General features: G+C 44.2%; 1 protein-coding gene across 2 annotated transcripts in view; it reads right to left on the bottom strand.

The window, feature by feature from the left end:
- Positions 1–6,239: 6,239 nt before the first annotated feature.
- LOC125033980 (CD109 antigen-like) overlaps positions 6,240–14,533 on the bottom strand; it is a 23,535-nt gene continuing 15,241 nt past the window's right edge. For both annotated transcript variants that reach the window (XM_047625586.1, XM_047625587.1), the window contains exons 21-32: positions 13,553–13,684; positions 13,138–13,338; positions 12,735–12,970; positions 12,371–12,560; positions 11,714–11,850; positions 10,777–10,910; positions 10,163–10,401; positions 9,880–10,044; positions 9,275–9,471; positions 8,802–9,003; positions 8,333–8,441; positions 6,240–8,137 (exon numbers count right to left, since the gene is read on the bottom strand). In XM_047625586.1, coding sequence (XP_047481542.1) covers positions 7,896–8,137; positions 8,333–8,441; positions 8,802–9,003; positions 9,275–9,471; positions 9,880–10,044; positions 10,163–10,401; positions 10,777–10,910; positions 11,714–11,850; positions 12,371–12,560; positions 12,735–12,970; positions 13,138–13,338; positions 13,553–13,684 — 2,184 coding nt within the window. In that variant the 3' untranslated portion in view covers positions 6,240–7,895. The remainder of the gene's footprint in view (positions 8,138–8,332; positions 8,442–8,801; positions 9,004–9,274; positions 9,472–9,879; positions 10,045–10,162; positions 10,402–10,776; positions 10,911–11,713; positions 11,851–12,370; positions 12,561–12,734; positions 12,971–13,137; positions 13,339–13,552; positions 13,685–14,533) is intronic.

Here is a 14,533-nt window from a genome sequence, read left to right as displayed (position 1 = left end):
CTACTACCCCCACCTCTACAAGAATCCTAAATACTCTATGTAGCCCAGCCAAATGGGACCAATTTTTTCGTGATCCCTCCCACAGCTCCCTACTCTCAAAACACCCTCCTCTTCCAACAATGCCTCCAAAAACAAGTAGGCAAAGTCTCTTTCCGTAGCCGACGCGACCACTCCCGTCTCGTCACAGTACCAACTGAAAACCAAGCTATAGCATTAACAAAACTAACTGATCTATGTGGTAATCCCATCCCTACAGAACCTCATCCAACCCTCAATACTTGCACCGGAACTATCTCTATCTCACCAACAGATTGCCCAATCTATGAAAAAGAATGGTCAGATTGTGGAGAGGACTTACTCGCCTGTCTCACAGACTATGATGCAACATATGTACAATGCTACTCCATTCCTCCCAGAGGAAATCGTAAGAAATCCATCAACATTGCCAAAATTACTTTCCGTAGACATGACCTTCCCTTTAAAGTTTACATAGGTGGGGAATCCCTACCTGTCCGACCATATCAACCTCCTCCTCGTCAATGCCAAAATTGTTGGCGTTTAGGACACCCAGCCGAACACTGTCATTCCACAGCTAGATGCCCGCTATGTGCCCAACCTGGCCATACTCGATCAAACTGCTCTGCACAATCACGCACATGTGCAAACTGTGGCGGCCCCCATAATGTATTTTATAGAGGCTGCCCCACCTACAAATTTGAGTCTGAGGTAGCAACTCTCATATTCAGACTTGGACTCACTCTACGTGAAGCCAGACAGGAGGCTCGTCGACAAGGTTTTTCTCTTACCCCCTACTCTAGTAATGTCAATTTGGTGTTCATACCACATCGGTATACTCAAGCTACGATTCCCCATTTGTGCCGTACACAACTCTTGAAATCAAAGTCTATTAAAGTAATACTGACGACTTTTGCTCCAAAATGGTATCTAAATTGTTAACTGAATTTTTAAAAACAATAGTTTGTTTAGGGCAGTAAGTTACTGAAAATAATAATAATAACCAATGGTTAATGGTTAATGGTTAAAGGCAAAATAAATGTGCTAGACATCTAAGGTCATGTAGCACTATAGTTAATGTTAGTGAAGGGTGTTTGGGTTAGTGATTAGTTGCTAAAGCTGGGTTAAGGGATTGGTGAGTGAATGGGTTAGGGTCGGATGAGGTAATGTAAAGGATTAGATCAAGTGAAGGATACATATGCGTTTGAGGAAGGAAAACAGGTTATCAAAGCAGAAAGTGTGAGATTCTGTAAGGATGTCTGATAAGTTGGGATGTCTATGTAGGGAGGATAGGTGGGAGAAAGTAGAGGTACGGGCTGCTTCAAAACGTGGGCATGACAATAGAATATGTGGGACTGAAAGAGGAACATTACATAAGGGACATGGGGGTGTATCGGATTGTGACATTAGATAGGAGTGTGTTAGACGGGTGTGGCCAATGCGTAAGCGGGCGAGGGCCGTCTCCCAACGTCTGTTCCGATGGAATGGAGCTGACCAGGAGGAGATTGACAGTTTTACAGTATGTAATTTATTAGTGTGTAGACTTGACCAAAAAGATTGCCATCGATTATACAAGAAGGTCTTAAAGTGTGGGTAATAATCCGTGGCTGGGATATGTGAGAAACGTGGTTGGTTTGATGTGGACATAGGAAGGTGGAGGTGATTGTGAGGTAAGGGAAGAGGGGGTGGAACGTTTATTCTGTCTGGTGCGGGGAGGGAGAGGGGAAGGTGTTGGGGCTGTAGTAAAGATTGGAGTGTCTGGATTTAGGATAGCAAAATAATTTGATTGGGTAGAGATTGGAGTGTCTGGGTTAAGGATGGCAAAAGAGTTTGACTCGGGAAGGTAGGATGTAGAAGAGGGGAATTTAGATGGAGGGGGGTTGGGTTTAGGAGAGGGTGTAGGAGCTTAGGAGGTATGGGAATTGGCAGAGTGAGCGACATTACTGGAGTAGGGGGTAAGAGAAAAGCCTTGTCGACGTGCTTCCTGTCTGGCTTCACGTAGAGTGAGTCCAAGTCTGAATATGAGAGTTGCTACCTCAGACTCAAATTTGTAGGTGGGGCAGCCTCTATAAAATACATTATGGGGGCCGCCACAGTTTGCACATGTGCGTGATTGTGCAGAGCAATTTGATCGAGTATGGCCAGGTTGGGCACATAGCGGGCATCTGGCTGTGGAACGGCAATGTATGGCAGAATGTCCTAAATGCCAACAATTTTGGCACTGACGAGGAGGAGGTTGGTATGGTCGGACAGGTAGGGATTCCCCACCTATGTAAACATTTAAGGGAAGGTCATGTCTACGGAAAGTAATTTTGGCAATGTTGATGGATTTCTTACGATTTCCTCTAGGAGGAATGGAGTAGCATCGTACATATGTTGCATCATAGTCTGTGAGACAAGCGAGTAAGTCCTCTCCACAATCTGACCATTCTTTGTCATGGATTGGGCAATCTGTTGGGGAGATAGAGACAGTTCCGGTGCAAGTATTGAGGGTTGGATGAGGTTTTGTAGGGATGGGATTACCACATAGATCAGTTAGTTTTGTTAATGCTATAGCTTGGTTTTCAGTTGTTACTGTGACGAGACGGGAGTAGTCGGGTCGGCTACGGAAAGAGACTTGGCCTACTTGTTTTTGGAGGCATTGTTGGAAGAGGAGGGTGTTTTGAGAGTAGGGAGCTGTGGGAGGGATCACGAAAAATCGGTCCCATTTGGCTGGGCTAAATAGAGTATTTAGGATTCTTGTAGAGGTGGGGGTAGTAGAAGTGCGGGGACGTGTGGAGGAGGGAGTAGTGTTGAGGAGGGAGTAGTGTTGAGGGGGGTAGTGTTACGGGGAGGTGGGCAATAAGGTTGTAAGGTAGTAATAATGGTTAGTGGTTAATGGTTAATGGTTAAAAGCAAAATAAATGTGCAAGACATCTAAGGTCATGTAGCACTATAGTAAATGGTAGTGAAGGGTGGTTGAGTTCGTGATTAGTTGTCAAAGTTGGGCAAAGGAATTGACGAGTAAATGGGTTAAGGTTTGGTAAGGTAATGTATAGGGGTTAGATCAAGTGAAGGATGTATATGCATTTGAGGAATGAAAACAGGTTGTCAAAGCAGAAAGTGTGAGAATCACAATTTTCGTGATCCCTCCGATCACGAAAATCGGTCCCATTTGGCTGGGCTAAATAGATTTAAGAATTTTGTAGAGATGGGGGTAGTAGAAGGACGGGGGCATGTGGAAGAGGGAGTAGTGTTGAGGGAGGTAGTGTTATGGGGAGGTGGACAATAAGGTTGTAAGGTAGTAATAAGGGAGGATGGGGTAGTTGATGAAGAAGGTTGTGGGGGTATAGTTGTTGAAGTTGAGCATGTTGGGAGTATAATTGAGGAGGGGGTATTAGTTGTAGTGTTCAGAGCCGTGGTCAAAGGAGAGCCTGGGGTCAGGGAATCGGGCGAGTTTGAATTGGTGGAGCTATTTGATGAAGAGGCAAGCCTCATTGCCTCTAATAATGGTATGGTTAATGGTTAATGGTTATTCATTGTTGGCCATGATAAGCCTGGAGTATGTTGGGGAGAGAAACGGTCCACCCCTCAGGGTCGCTTGAGGGGTAAGGGCTAGACAACTAAAGCAGGGGAATACCGTGCCCATGGCTCCCTCAGGCCGTTCAGGACTGGCACAAAGTCAGCCTTTCATCCTTTCAGCACGGCTCTCACACCTTAGGAAGTGGATAGTAGAAGGGGTTGGTGAAGGGACAGAAAGGAAAAAGTAGGAGGGGGAAAAAAAGACCATGGAAAAATGTGTTGAGTCAAGGGCTGAGTCCCAAGGTTGGGGAGTTTCCCAGCATTGGGTCCCAGTCTCCGCCTCCTAAGCCCCCCCACGACAACAACAGGCAAGGGATTGGGGGGGGTAAAGATAGTAATAAGGGGAGATGGGATGGTTGATGAAGAAGGTTGTGGGAGTAAAGGTGTTGAAGTTGAGCATGTTGGGAGAGTAGAAATGTCTCCTGGGGGTTGGTTGTTGATTAGGGTTGATGCTGTACTAGTATGCATTGATGATGGGGGAGTTGTTGCAGTGTTCGGAGCCGTGGTCAAAGGGGAGCCGGGATTGGGGCTATTTGATAAAGGGGCAAGCCTCATTGCCCCTAAAAGTGGGGTTACATCTTCATTATTGGCCATGATAAGCCTGGAGTATATTGGGGAAAAAAAACGGTCCACCCCTCAGGGTCGCTTGAGGGGTAAGGGCCAGACAACTAAAGCAGGGGAATACCGTGCCCATGGCTCCCTCAGGCCGTTCAGGACTGGCACAAAGTCAGCCTTTCATCCTTTCAGCACGGCTCTCACACCTTAGGAAGTGGATAGTAGAAGGGGTTGGTGAAGGGACAGAAAGGAAAAAGTAGGAGGGGGAAAAAAAGACCATGGAAAAATGTGTTGAGTCAAGGGCTGAGTCCCAAGGTTGGGGAGTTTCCCAGCATTGGGTCCCAGTCTCCGCCTCCTAAGCCCCCCCACGACAACAACAGGCAAGGGATTGGGGGGGTAAAGATAGTAATAAGGGGAGATGGGATGGTTGATGAAGAAGGTTGTGGGAGTAAAGGTGTTGAAGTTGAGCATGTTGGGAGAGTAGAAATGTCTCCTGGGGGTTGGTTGTTGATTAGGGTTGATGCTGTACTAGTATGCATTGATGATGGGGGAGTTGTTGCAGTGTTCGGAGCCGTGGTCAAAGGGGAGCCGGGATTGGGGCTATTTGATAAAGGGGCAAGCCTCATTGCCCCTAAAAGTGGGGTTACATCTGCATTATTGGCCATGATAAGCCTGGAGTATATTGGGGAAAAAAAACAGTCCACCCCTCAGGGTCCCCTTGAGGGGTAAGGGCCAGTTATGGCAGGGGAATACCGTGCCCATGGTTCCCTCAGGCCGTTCAGGACTGACAAAGTCAGCCTTTCATCCTTTCAGCACGGCTCTCACACCTTAGGAGGTGGATAGTAGAAGGGATTGGTGAAGAAACTGAAACGAAAAGTATATGTGGGGAAAAAAGACCATGCAAAATTGAGTCGATGGCCGAGTCCCAAGGTTGAGGAGTTCCCCATCATTGGGTCTCAGTCTCCGTCTCCTAAGCCCCCCCCCCCCCACGACAACAACGGGCAAAGGATTGGGGGGTAATAATGACCAAATTAAAATGCATAGTAACGCGGAAGGGTAAGGGAGGAGTCGAATAATACAGGAACTGATTTTATCAACGTGGAGTACGGTGAGGCTTCGTGTAAGAATGAGTGTATATGAAGATATGTGGCGGTAAGCGGTGCGATATAGACCACGTCCATACGATAGTCGTCGAGGACTGTCCGGGAAACCTTTATCGCCAGCGACCAGTGTTCCTCGCCAGAGACGGCGTCATGTCTTTCAACACAGACCTCGTAGGCAGACCCCCTGGCAATAAGCGCAGAAGCTCTATGTGTGAAGTGACGAGGACTTCACATAGTGATAGGCAGCACTGCTCCCTTTAAATGGGGGAGTGCTGCAGAAAGCTGCAATCAGAGCAGCACTTGGGAGAGTCTAAACAACCAAAACACTAGCAATATGATGGTCGTTTTATGAGAAGGATAATGGTTTTTTTACGAACAGGATTTGGCACAAAGCCCCAATCCATCGATGACGGTACTTGTCGAGACAAGGCGTCTGCCCACAGGTATTCTCTCGCCACATGAGTCGGTCGCCGTCAGGTGGAACAGGACCTCGGATGTCTTATGAAGGTAGGGAAAGTGAGAAGAGTCTTTTCAGTTGATTCAATGAAGCGTAGCCTTGTTGACCGAGGTCATAGTATACTTCCTCGAAGGGAAGGCAATGGCATTCTTTACAGACGGTATGGTATTCATGCAACCTAAGTCAATATTCACAAATGCTGCCATGCTGATTGACACCAACTGCAAAAATAGCAACTTGAGTATTGGTAATGAAGGCTTATGACGAAACAAAGCATTCTCCTTAATTTTGGCAGCTTTATGTAACTTACTTGTTGCATACACACACTTCTAAATCTCTGTTCTATCATAAGTTAGATAAGGTCAAGTGTACTAATTTCGCGAAATTTGAATATAAAAAAATAAACTTCAAAATACAAAACACTAAAAACCGTGAATATCGTTAAACACGCACCAACCGAATTAAAACAAGAGGCTTCTTTAGCATTTGGTTTGATCTATCAACTTCTTAACTTGGTCTTCGGGAGGATTCTAGTGAATAAAATACCATTCAAATATATATATTTTTATTGGAATCCCAAGAACTGGATGTCCAGACATACAAAGTCCCTTAGAAGGTTTATTCAATATGAAAAACAAAAACATTTGTTTCCAAGCTGGTGAACTGTCGTTATTTCTAATCAGAACAGCAAACCTGATTAAAATCTTACATAAAAAGAAAGGATCTGAAGTAATGTCATTTAAATTAAGAATGTTTTTAGAATCAATCATCCTGTTATATGATTCACTCTCCCATCGTTTCCATTCACGCTACTTGGTGCGAAAATAGTAAAGCACATACACAGATCCCAGATCCCTGTATTCTAATTCAAAACAAATGCAACAGAAAGGCCACTTTTCCGTTTTCTGGCTGTGACCTCTTATACCTTTCAGTTCTTTGTTTTAAACATTAATAAATCACAATCGAGTCAGTACCATTCAATATAACACATTTATATATCACATAGCAAAACATAATGAACAAACCTCAGTAACTGCCTTTCCTGTGTGATATATAACCCATTTTTTTTCTGAGAACAGTAGCTGCATAACGTGAAATATTTACAATAAGGAGGAATGCCTGAATTTTTCATATGTACAACTCCATATTGCACATCCATTTTGCAAAACATTTTATCCTTACAGTCTGCATGCATGCTATTTCTTTATAGGTTTGATAGTACAAAAATATACAACACATATCCTCTACAAGTATGTGGCTAATGGCTTCAGTGACCCTGGTATGGATTAACAAATTAAAAATGGACAAAGCAGTATGGAGACAAGAAGTCCATAGACAAATAATCATTGCTTTTAACAATTGTACAACTACAATTTTCAGAATGCCAAACCTTAATACAAGCTGTTATTACGAGAATATAAACATCATGGAAATTAGAAAACCAGTGGCATCAGAAGTCCAAAACTTTGTCATAAAAGTGATAGACGTAAGGCACGGTTCTTCAGCAGGCAAACCTGATGCAGGCAATTAAAATATAAGCATACCTCCTTGCTTTTAACTGTTCTGCCATATTTGGTAAAACTACCACATTGGAGAATGGAAGAACTGCGACTTAAAAAAGTATAAAACTAAAGTGGCACCTAGTCTTAATGTACCTGGTGAAATACATTGGTATTTGGTTAAAGTTTTTTTTTGAGACTACACAATTAATCTACTTAAAACTTTTTTTCATGTCACACATCCTGTCACAACATTTGGGTAGATAGTCACAAGAACAAAATTGTGTTCCCTCAAAATGGACGGTTTGTGAAAGTCTAAACTAACGGACGGATTATTGTATTAGGAATTTGTCTTTTCAGAGTTCCTACAAAAACGAATATATACAAAAGTTCTATCACTTAAAAACATTGATTAATCTTAATCAAACTTTAATTCAAATTAAATTCTAGTTATCTTTTCTGTTTCGTAACAAATTCTTAAATAATTAAAACACTAACTTACAACGTTTTCCTTGAGGAAACCTTACTCGTGATCCAAGTTCTGAAGCTGCTGATAGCCCGAATTAACTGATGATCTAACATTATCATCTCCATCGGTAGAAAAGAAATCCGTCGGAAATTCACAAATTCCGATTCTCCATACAAGAAAGGTCTGAAGAAATACACATTCGTTGTGGCGATAATTCAAAATCTACACACTTTCTCTCACCAAACACTGCCACGGCCACTACCTCCTGGCCATTTCGAGCCCGTGAACGAACGGCTTTCCGAGAACACTTGATACACGTAAGTCAAAAGGGCCACTGAGATCAAGAACCCGATGTTGGGAAGATTGAGCGACGGCGCCGAACTGTAGATGGGACAGTAAGGACACTGATACGAGCCACACACCTCGCACACGTCCAGAGTGTTCACGGTCGAATTCAACATCACCATCTGGAAGCGCTCTGTGGGAGAGAGGGAGCAGGACAACTGGTAAAAGAGCGAATATGAAGGGTAGATAGATAGAAGAAAGAAGAATGAAGTATAGGAGAAACGAGAAGTCTCTGTTCAACACAGGCGCAATATTTGCCAATCATTCGCTTTATAACTACATGTTTGTTTTAATTACAAAAAGAAATCCTCTAACTTTTTTTCCTTACCTGGTTGATACTGCTCATAGATCGTGGCCATGCGGACCCTCGTCAAGTTGGCAACAGGATACCACCTCTTCATCACATATTGGAAGCACCACGTCGTATTACCCGGTATCTGCGGTCGATTCAAAACATTCCGAATATCAGCAAAACGTCCAATCAAAACGTTCCTTTCACAAACCCATCCCATTTCTCCAAAATTATTCTCATAAAAATGCGAAAAGTACCATGCAACAACTAAGATATTAACCACCACTATACAGACTATTGGAAAGAAGCTAAGGTACCAAATCCAACTGATCTCCAAGTAAACATGAAAGCTCGATGACAAAGTGTGTTGCTAAAAAATACCAATCCTGCTTATCTTTACCATATGACTGGAGCCTCCACAATATTTTCACTTTTCGTAACAAAAACGGAATAAACTCAACATCACGTCAACGCAACAGAAAAGCAAGCACTAGGGAAAACTCACGTAATCGAAGAACCACACTGTCTTCTTGGCAAACGTGTCTCCATGACCCCCGATGACGTCCCTTAGCGAGGGGAAGTTCCCACTGAACTGCGCCTGTTGGATGCTCCTCTCGAGGTCGAGCTGGAAGGCCACGTAGCCCGTCGGGATCTCGACCTCGATCACCGTTGCCGAGCTCTGCGGCGACTCGTCTAGGTTGGTCCATCTGAGTGGGGGCAAAGGGGGGGGATGAGATTGATTAGGAAAAGTAGTGTGATATAGACATAAATATAAGAAAAATGCAAATATATTACTTAAAAAGAACCAAAATAAAGAAAAAAAGGCGAAAGGAGGAGGAGGAGGAGGAGGAGGAGGAGGAGGAGGAGGAGGAGGAGGAGGAGGAGGAGGAGGAGGAGGAGATGCAGAAAATCCAGAAAATGAAGAAAGTAAAAAGAATGATGAAAAAAAAAATAATAAATAAAGATGGGTGCTCTCACCTGGCGCAAATTTCCACATTGCAAATAGACTTGTTACGGAACTTGGAGTATCGCTCGTTAATGACCATCTTGAAAGCGTCGACCGGAGGCTGCTTCTTGAGATCCGTCCAGTCGATGCCGTAGCTCACGTCCAGCTGCAGGATAGCCTGGCCTGCTCCGTGCGCCACGACGTTTACCAAACCCCACACGTTTTTGATCTGGGAAGGAAGGAGAAGCAAAATGAATTAAGTTCCCATTCTGAATGTGATGAGCGACATCCCACACATTTTTTGATACACACACACACACACACACACACACACACACACACACACACACACACACACACACACACACACACACACACACACACACACACAACACACACACACACACACACACACACACACACACACACAAATACATAAACACACACACACACAAATACATAAACACACACACGCGCGCGCGCGCATGCACACACGCACGCACACACACACACACACACACACACACACACACACACACACACACAAAAGAAAATCTACGAAATGATCCCATGCGAACACTCCCCTCCCAATATAACCCCCTTCAAATCCCAACCACAACCCAGAACTCCAACCCACGGGAATGATGTGCATCTGGGACACGCTGGTGTTGGAGATGACCACGTTGTGCGGCACTCGGCCCTCCTCGCCCGTCGCCTCCACCGTCACCCGCATGTCCGTCAGGTCACGTAGACGGGCGCGGTACGAGTACTCCGTCAGGGCCTCCAGGGCGACGAGGGTGTCCTGCGGGAGGGGAAACAAGGAAACTGAGAAACAAATAAACAAACAAACAAACAAACGCACATATACATATACAAGAAGATACAAAAAAAAAAGCCAATCTCCTTCCCCTAAAACTCACCACCGTGGAGATGAAGCCTCCGTCGTGCATCCTCATGGCATTGAGCCACTCGACGATCCTCTCCTGGATGATGTTGACGCCGTCCCGAATGAGGTAGACGAGCAGGGCGTAGGACGAGGCCTCGACCGCGTGCGAGTCCCACTCCTCCTCGAACTTGGGCTGCAGGAGGTTCCTCTGGTTGTTCTCGTACACGCGCTTGTTGGTCTGCACGGGCGACCGGGACCAGTAGACCAGGCCGTCTGGGTGAGGAGGGGGAGGAGGGAGATTAGTTAGTAACAAGAGAAAGGATGGTGAGGGGGTCGGGGCGTTAGGGATTAGTAACGAAGAGGTGTTGAAAACGATAAAAAAAAAAAATACTTTTCATGTAGCCTACTGCTTCAGCTTCATTCGGTCTATAGACAATGTATAATATTGTTTTCAAAATAAAATCATAATTTCCCCAAGCCCAATACAAGCGGGAAAAAAATCACTACTCAAAAACACTCCCGCAGAGTTGTATATATAAAAAAATCTGCGTAAAAGAATCACAAATACATCCACATTATCTTACAAAACTGAAAAAACTACTTCCATTAAAAAGGTAAAAATAGAAAGGAAAAAAAAAATCCACTCACTCTCCTCCCTCTTGATGCGATCGAGCTGGTTGAAGGCGGCCTCCTTCTCCACGGAGTTGGACACCGAGAGCGCGTAGGCCACGATGGCCACCTCGTACGGGTCGCGGATGTTCCTCAGCTCGCGCTCCAGGTACCTGAGGGACCAGAACGACTGGCGTGAGAACTAAGGGAAAACGGGATTGAAATCTACGACTACTTGGTCTCGTTCCTGCAATCGATTCTTCCCCGTCGCCCGATCTCGGTAGTGTGCCAGGCGTGGACCAAGGCCTTAGACCATCTGGCGCCGACCTAGAGCCCTTGAGGTTTATCACTTGCGAGTACCGATTCCCCGGCATGCGTCTAGATCCATGTGTTACTTCTTATTACCTATGAGTCCTTATGTCACTTATTATGACGAATCAAAGTTTGGTAAAAAGACGAGGAGAAACTAAAATTGAGGTGATTGTTGACGAATAAAAAATACTACAAGAAGTTAACGAGAAATATGGTCTACGGATTTTTCAGGGAACTATTAACAAACCATGAAGCTTGTTGGAAATACAGATTAATAAAATGTTTGCAGCATACAGAGCTTAACAGTTAAAATATTAACACGGGATCATAAAAAAAACTGAAGTACCTATCACAAAACGCTAACATGGTATTCGCAAAACTAACAAATAAGCAAAAGGTTATAAAAGCATGAAGGTAAACAAAAAGTATGCTAAACATACTAATAAAATAAATAAAAGCAAATCAAATCCAAATCGTCTTTTAAAATATATCTGATCAATAGAAAACGAGTACCGAGAGAATAATAAAAAAACAAATCAAAAAATGAAACTTACATAAAATACCAATAAAGAAAAAAAAATAGAGACAACCATACCTCCCAATCAGAAACAAAACAACTACAAAGGAAAATAAAGACCGACAAGGAAAGTTCCAAGGCACCCACCTGACTGCCTGAATCCTTGCATTATTGGCATCGGAGCGGACGCTGCCCTGAAGCGAGTTGATGGTGCGCTCCAGGGTGATGAGGCACTGCGCCGTCAGGGTGATGTTCCTCGCGCCGCGCCATCGGAACCCGTACGACTGTGGGGGAAGGAGGGGTAGGGGGTCATTATAAGGGGGATGGAGGAAGTGGTTTAGAGCCCGTGGAAAGATGATATATACATATATATGTATTTATACATATTTATGTATATATATACACACATGTTTATATATACATATATATGTATATATACACACATATATGTATATACATACACATATATGTATATATGTGTATATGTATGTATACATATGTATATATATGTATAAATATGTGTATATATGTATATGTATACATATGTACCTATATGTATGTATGTATGTATGTATGTATTTATGTATGTATGTATCTATGTATGTATCTATGTATCTCTCTCTCTCTCTCTCTCTCTCTCTCTCTCTCTCTCTCTCTCTCTCTCTCTCTCTCTCTCTCTCTCTCTCTCTCTCTCTCTCTCTCTCTCTCTCTCTCACACACACACACACACAAAACAAATGAAGAAAGAAACCTTGTGGCAGAAGCATGAAAGCAGAGCAGGAAGAAAAAAAAACTCAAACTCACATAAGCATCGGCCTTCTTATCGAGAGGAACCTCCTGGTACGTCGGGGTCTCCATGAAGGCGCCGGAAGGAGTCTGGTACTGGATGAGCCACTCGACCGCCTTCGAGATGATCCGCGGCTCGATGTAGATGATGTTCTCCCAGTCCTGGAACTGCGCCATCTGGATTGTGCGGGTCGTCCACGCCGTCAGCCTGAGGGAGGGGGCGGCTTGTGGGTTACGGTTCCACAAAGGGAAGAACAACGTGCATCCATTCACAGTGAATGCGCATTTGTCAAGTTATTAAAAAGGCGAAAGACAAAGAATAAAAGAGAGGACTATCCCCCTTCGATCGAATTTCGACCGTTTGATGTTCCTTTTCCCTTACCAAACACTGGGCTGTGACGTGTCCCACATCTTGAAGGCGCCCTCGCTGCTGAAGCGGTACATGATGGCCGCCAGCTCGACGTTGAGTTGGTCGAAGATGTCCTGCCTCTCAGAGATGTCGAGCTGGTTAGTCAAACGGAGGTAGTGCAGCGTCCACAGGTTGGCGCCGAAGTTGAAGGTCGAGGCCTCGGTTCCGCGGAGCTCCTTGCGCAACATCTTCAAAGAGTCCACGGGCTCCTGTAAAGGGCAAGAGGGGAAAAGAGGGTCAAGTGATCATGGGGAGCAGGAACACAGGAACATGTTTCTACAAAAATAACCGTGACCAGAAGAGAAATTATCGGCAGCTAGGGAAGGATGGAAAGGGCAAAAATCAAAAACCAAAAGGCGACTTCAATCCAACTCACGTCATCGGGGAAGGACGGGCCGACGACGTCTCCACAGAGCGACACGTGACCCCTGGGCGAGCCGGCCACGAAGCGACGTCGGATCTGGAGGGGAATCACGTACGACTCCTCCACGATGATGTCCATGTACTCGTAGACCAACGCCCGGTTCTTCAGGTCGAGCAGGATCGATGTGTGGCGGTCGATGGTGGCGCCTTCGGGCTGGTGGGAGAGAGAGAGAGGGGGAGAGATATTTAGTTATTAAATAAATAATGACATTACTTTGTAGGTACATACTTTTTCAGTCGAAACACGTATGCAAATCAATTTCAACACCCACTGCAGAAAAAAAATAAGAATATGAATAAAAAATAAGAAACCTATCATATCAAACACCACCACCTTTTCCCCACTAAGACACCAACGCCCCACAGACCTCGACAGTGAGCGTGGCAGTCTCCTCATCTCGGCCGATCTGGGAGATGGCCGACACCGTGAGCTCAATCTCGCCCTGGTCAACGGTCGCCACGATGGGGAAGATCACCTCCATCGCCGACTCGGGGGCCACCTGGAAGACGGGGAGAAGGGGATGGTTAGGTATTGTGGAAGTGTGCTCGGGAAGGTAAGGAAGGAGAGGCCAGAAAGAGCGGAAGAGAGGAGGGAGTGTGCCATGTAGAAGGTTTGGGATTTTCCATGACTGTTGACCATGAAAGATGTGTATATGTACAACAGCAATGGAAAAGAGTGATCATGGGACATCATATGAGTAACCAGATGATAATAAGTTTGCAAATACAACAAGATAAAATGGGCAACTTGATCCCGGGTCGGTTTCTCTTTCTGTTAAACGTTATTCAAGAAAGTTCTGAGGACAGCGCTATACCCTTCTGGCTCTAAGTGATCGTTCTGGCAAGCAGGAAATGTTTTTTATGTTCATGAGATCCATGAGAACTTTTAGTGATTTTAATTTTCAAGTGTAAACTCTTAAGCATACAGTAAACATTGTCCTAAAAAGATAATTTCTTTTAACTAATATCATGTAATACAAAAAATAGTAAAGTCAAGGAAATTAAGATTAGTTTCTATAACCCTTTATTGAGAGAGAGAGAGAGAGAGAGAGAGAGAGAGAGAGAGAGAGAGAGAGAGAGAGAGAGAGAGAGAGAGAGAGAGAGAGAGAGAGAGAGAGAGAGAGAAAAAAAAAATCACATTTATGAACAAATAAATTCAACTGAAAGCAATCCTGAGTATCTTTTCTTTCTTATTTAAATCTTATTTAAATATATTTTTTCTAAGCGGTGGTAGTACCACCTATAATAATACTTGTGATATAATATTTTTATAATTAAACAGAAATAACAAGATTTTGATAGATAGAGGAAGAAGGAAAAAGAAAGGCAATAAAAGATGAAAAGATATA

The sequence above is a fragment of the Penaeus chinensis genome, chromosome 17, assembly GCF_019202785.1.
Source record: "Penaeus chinensis breed Huanghai No. 1 chromosome 17, ASM1920278v2, whole genome shotgun sequence".
Taxonomy (NCBI): domain Eukaryota; kingdom Metazoa; phylum Arthropoda; class Malacostraca; order Decapoda; family Penaeidae; genus Penaeus; species Penaeus chinensis.
Note: the sequence above shows the minus strand (reverse complement) of the source record. Positions and strands in the feature narration are given on the sequence as shown.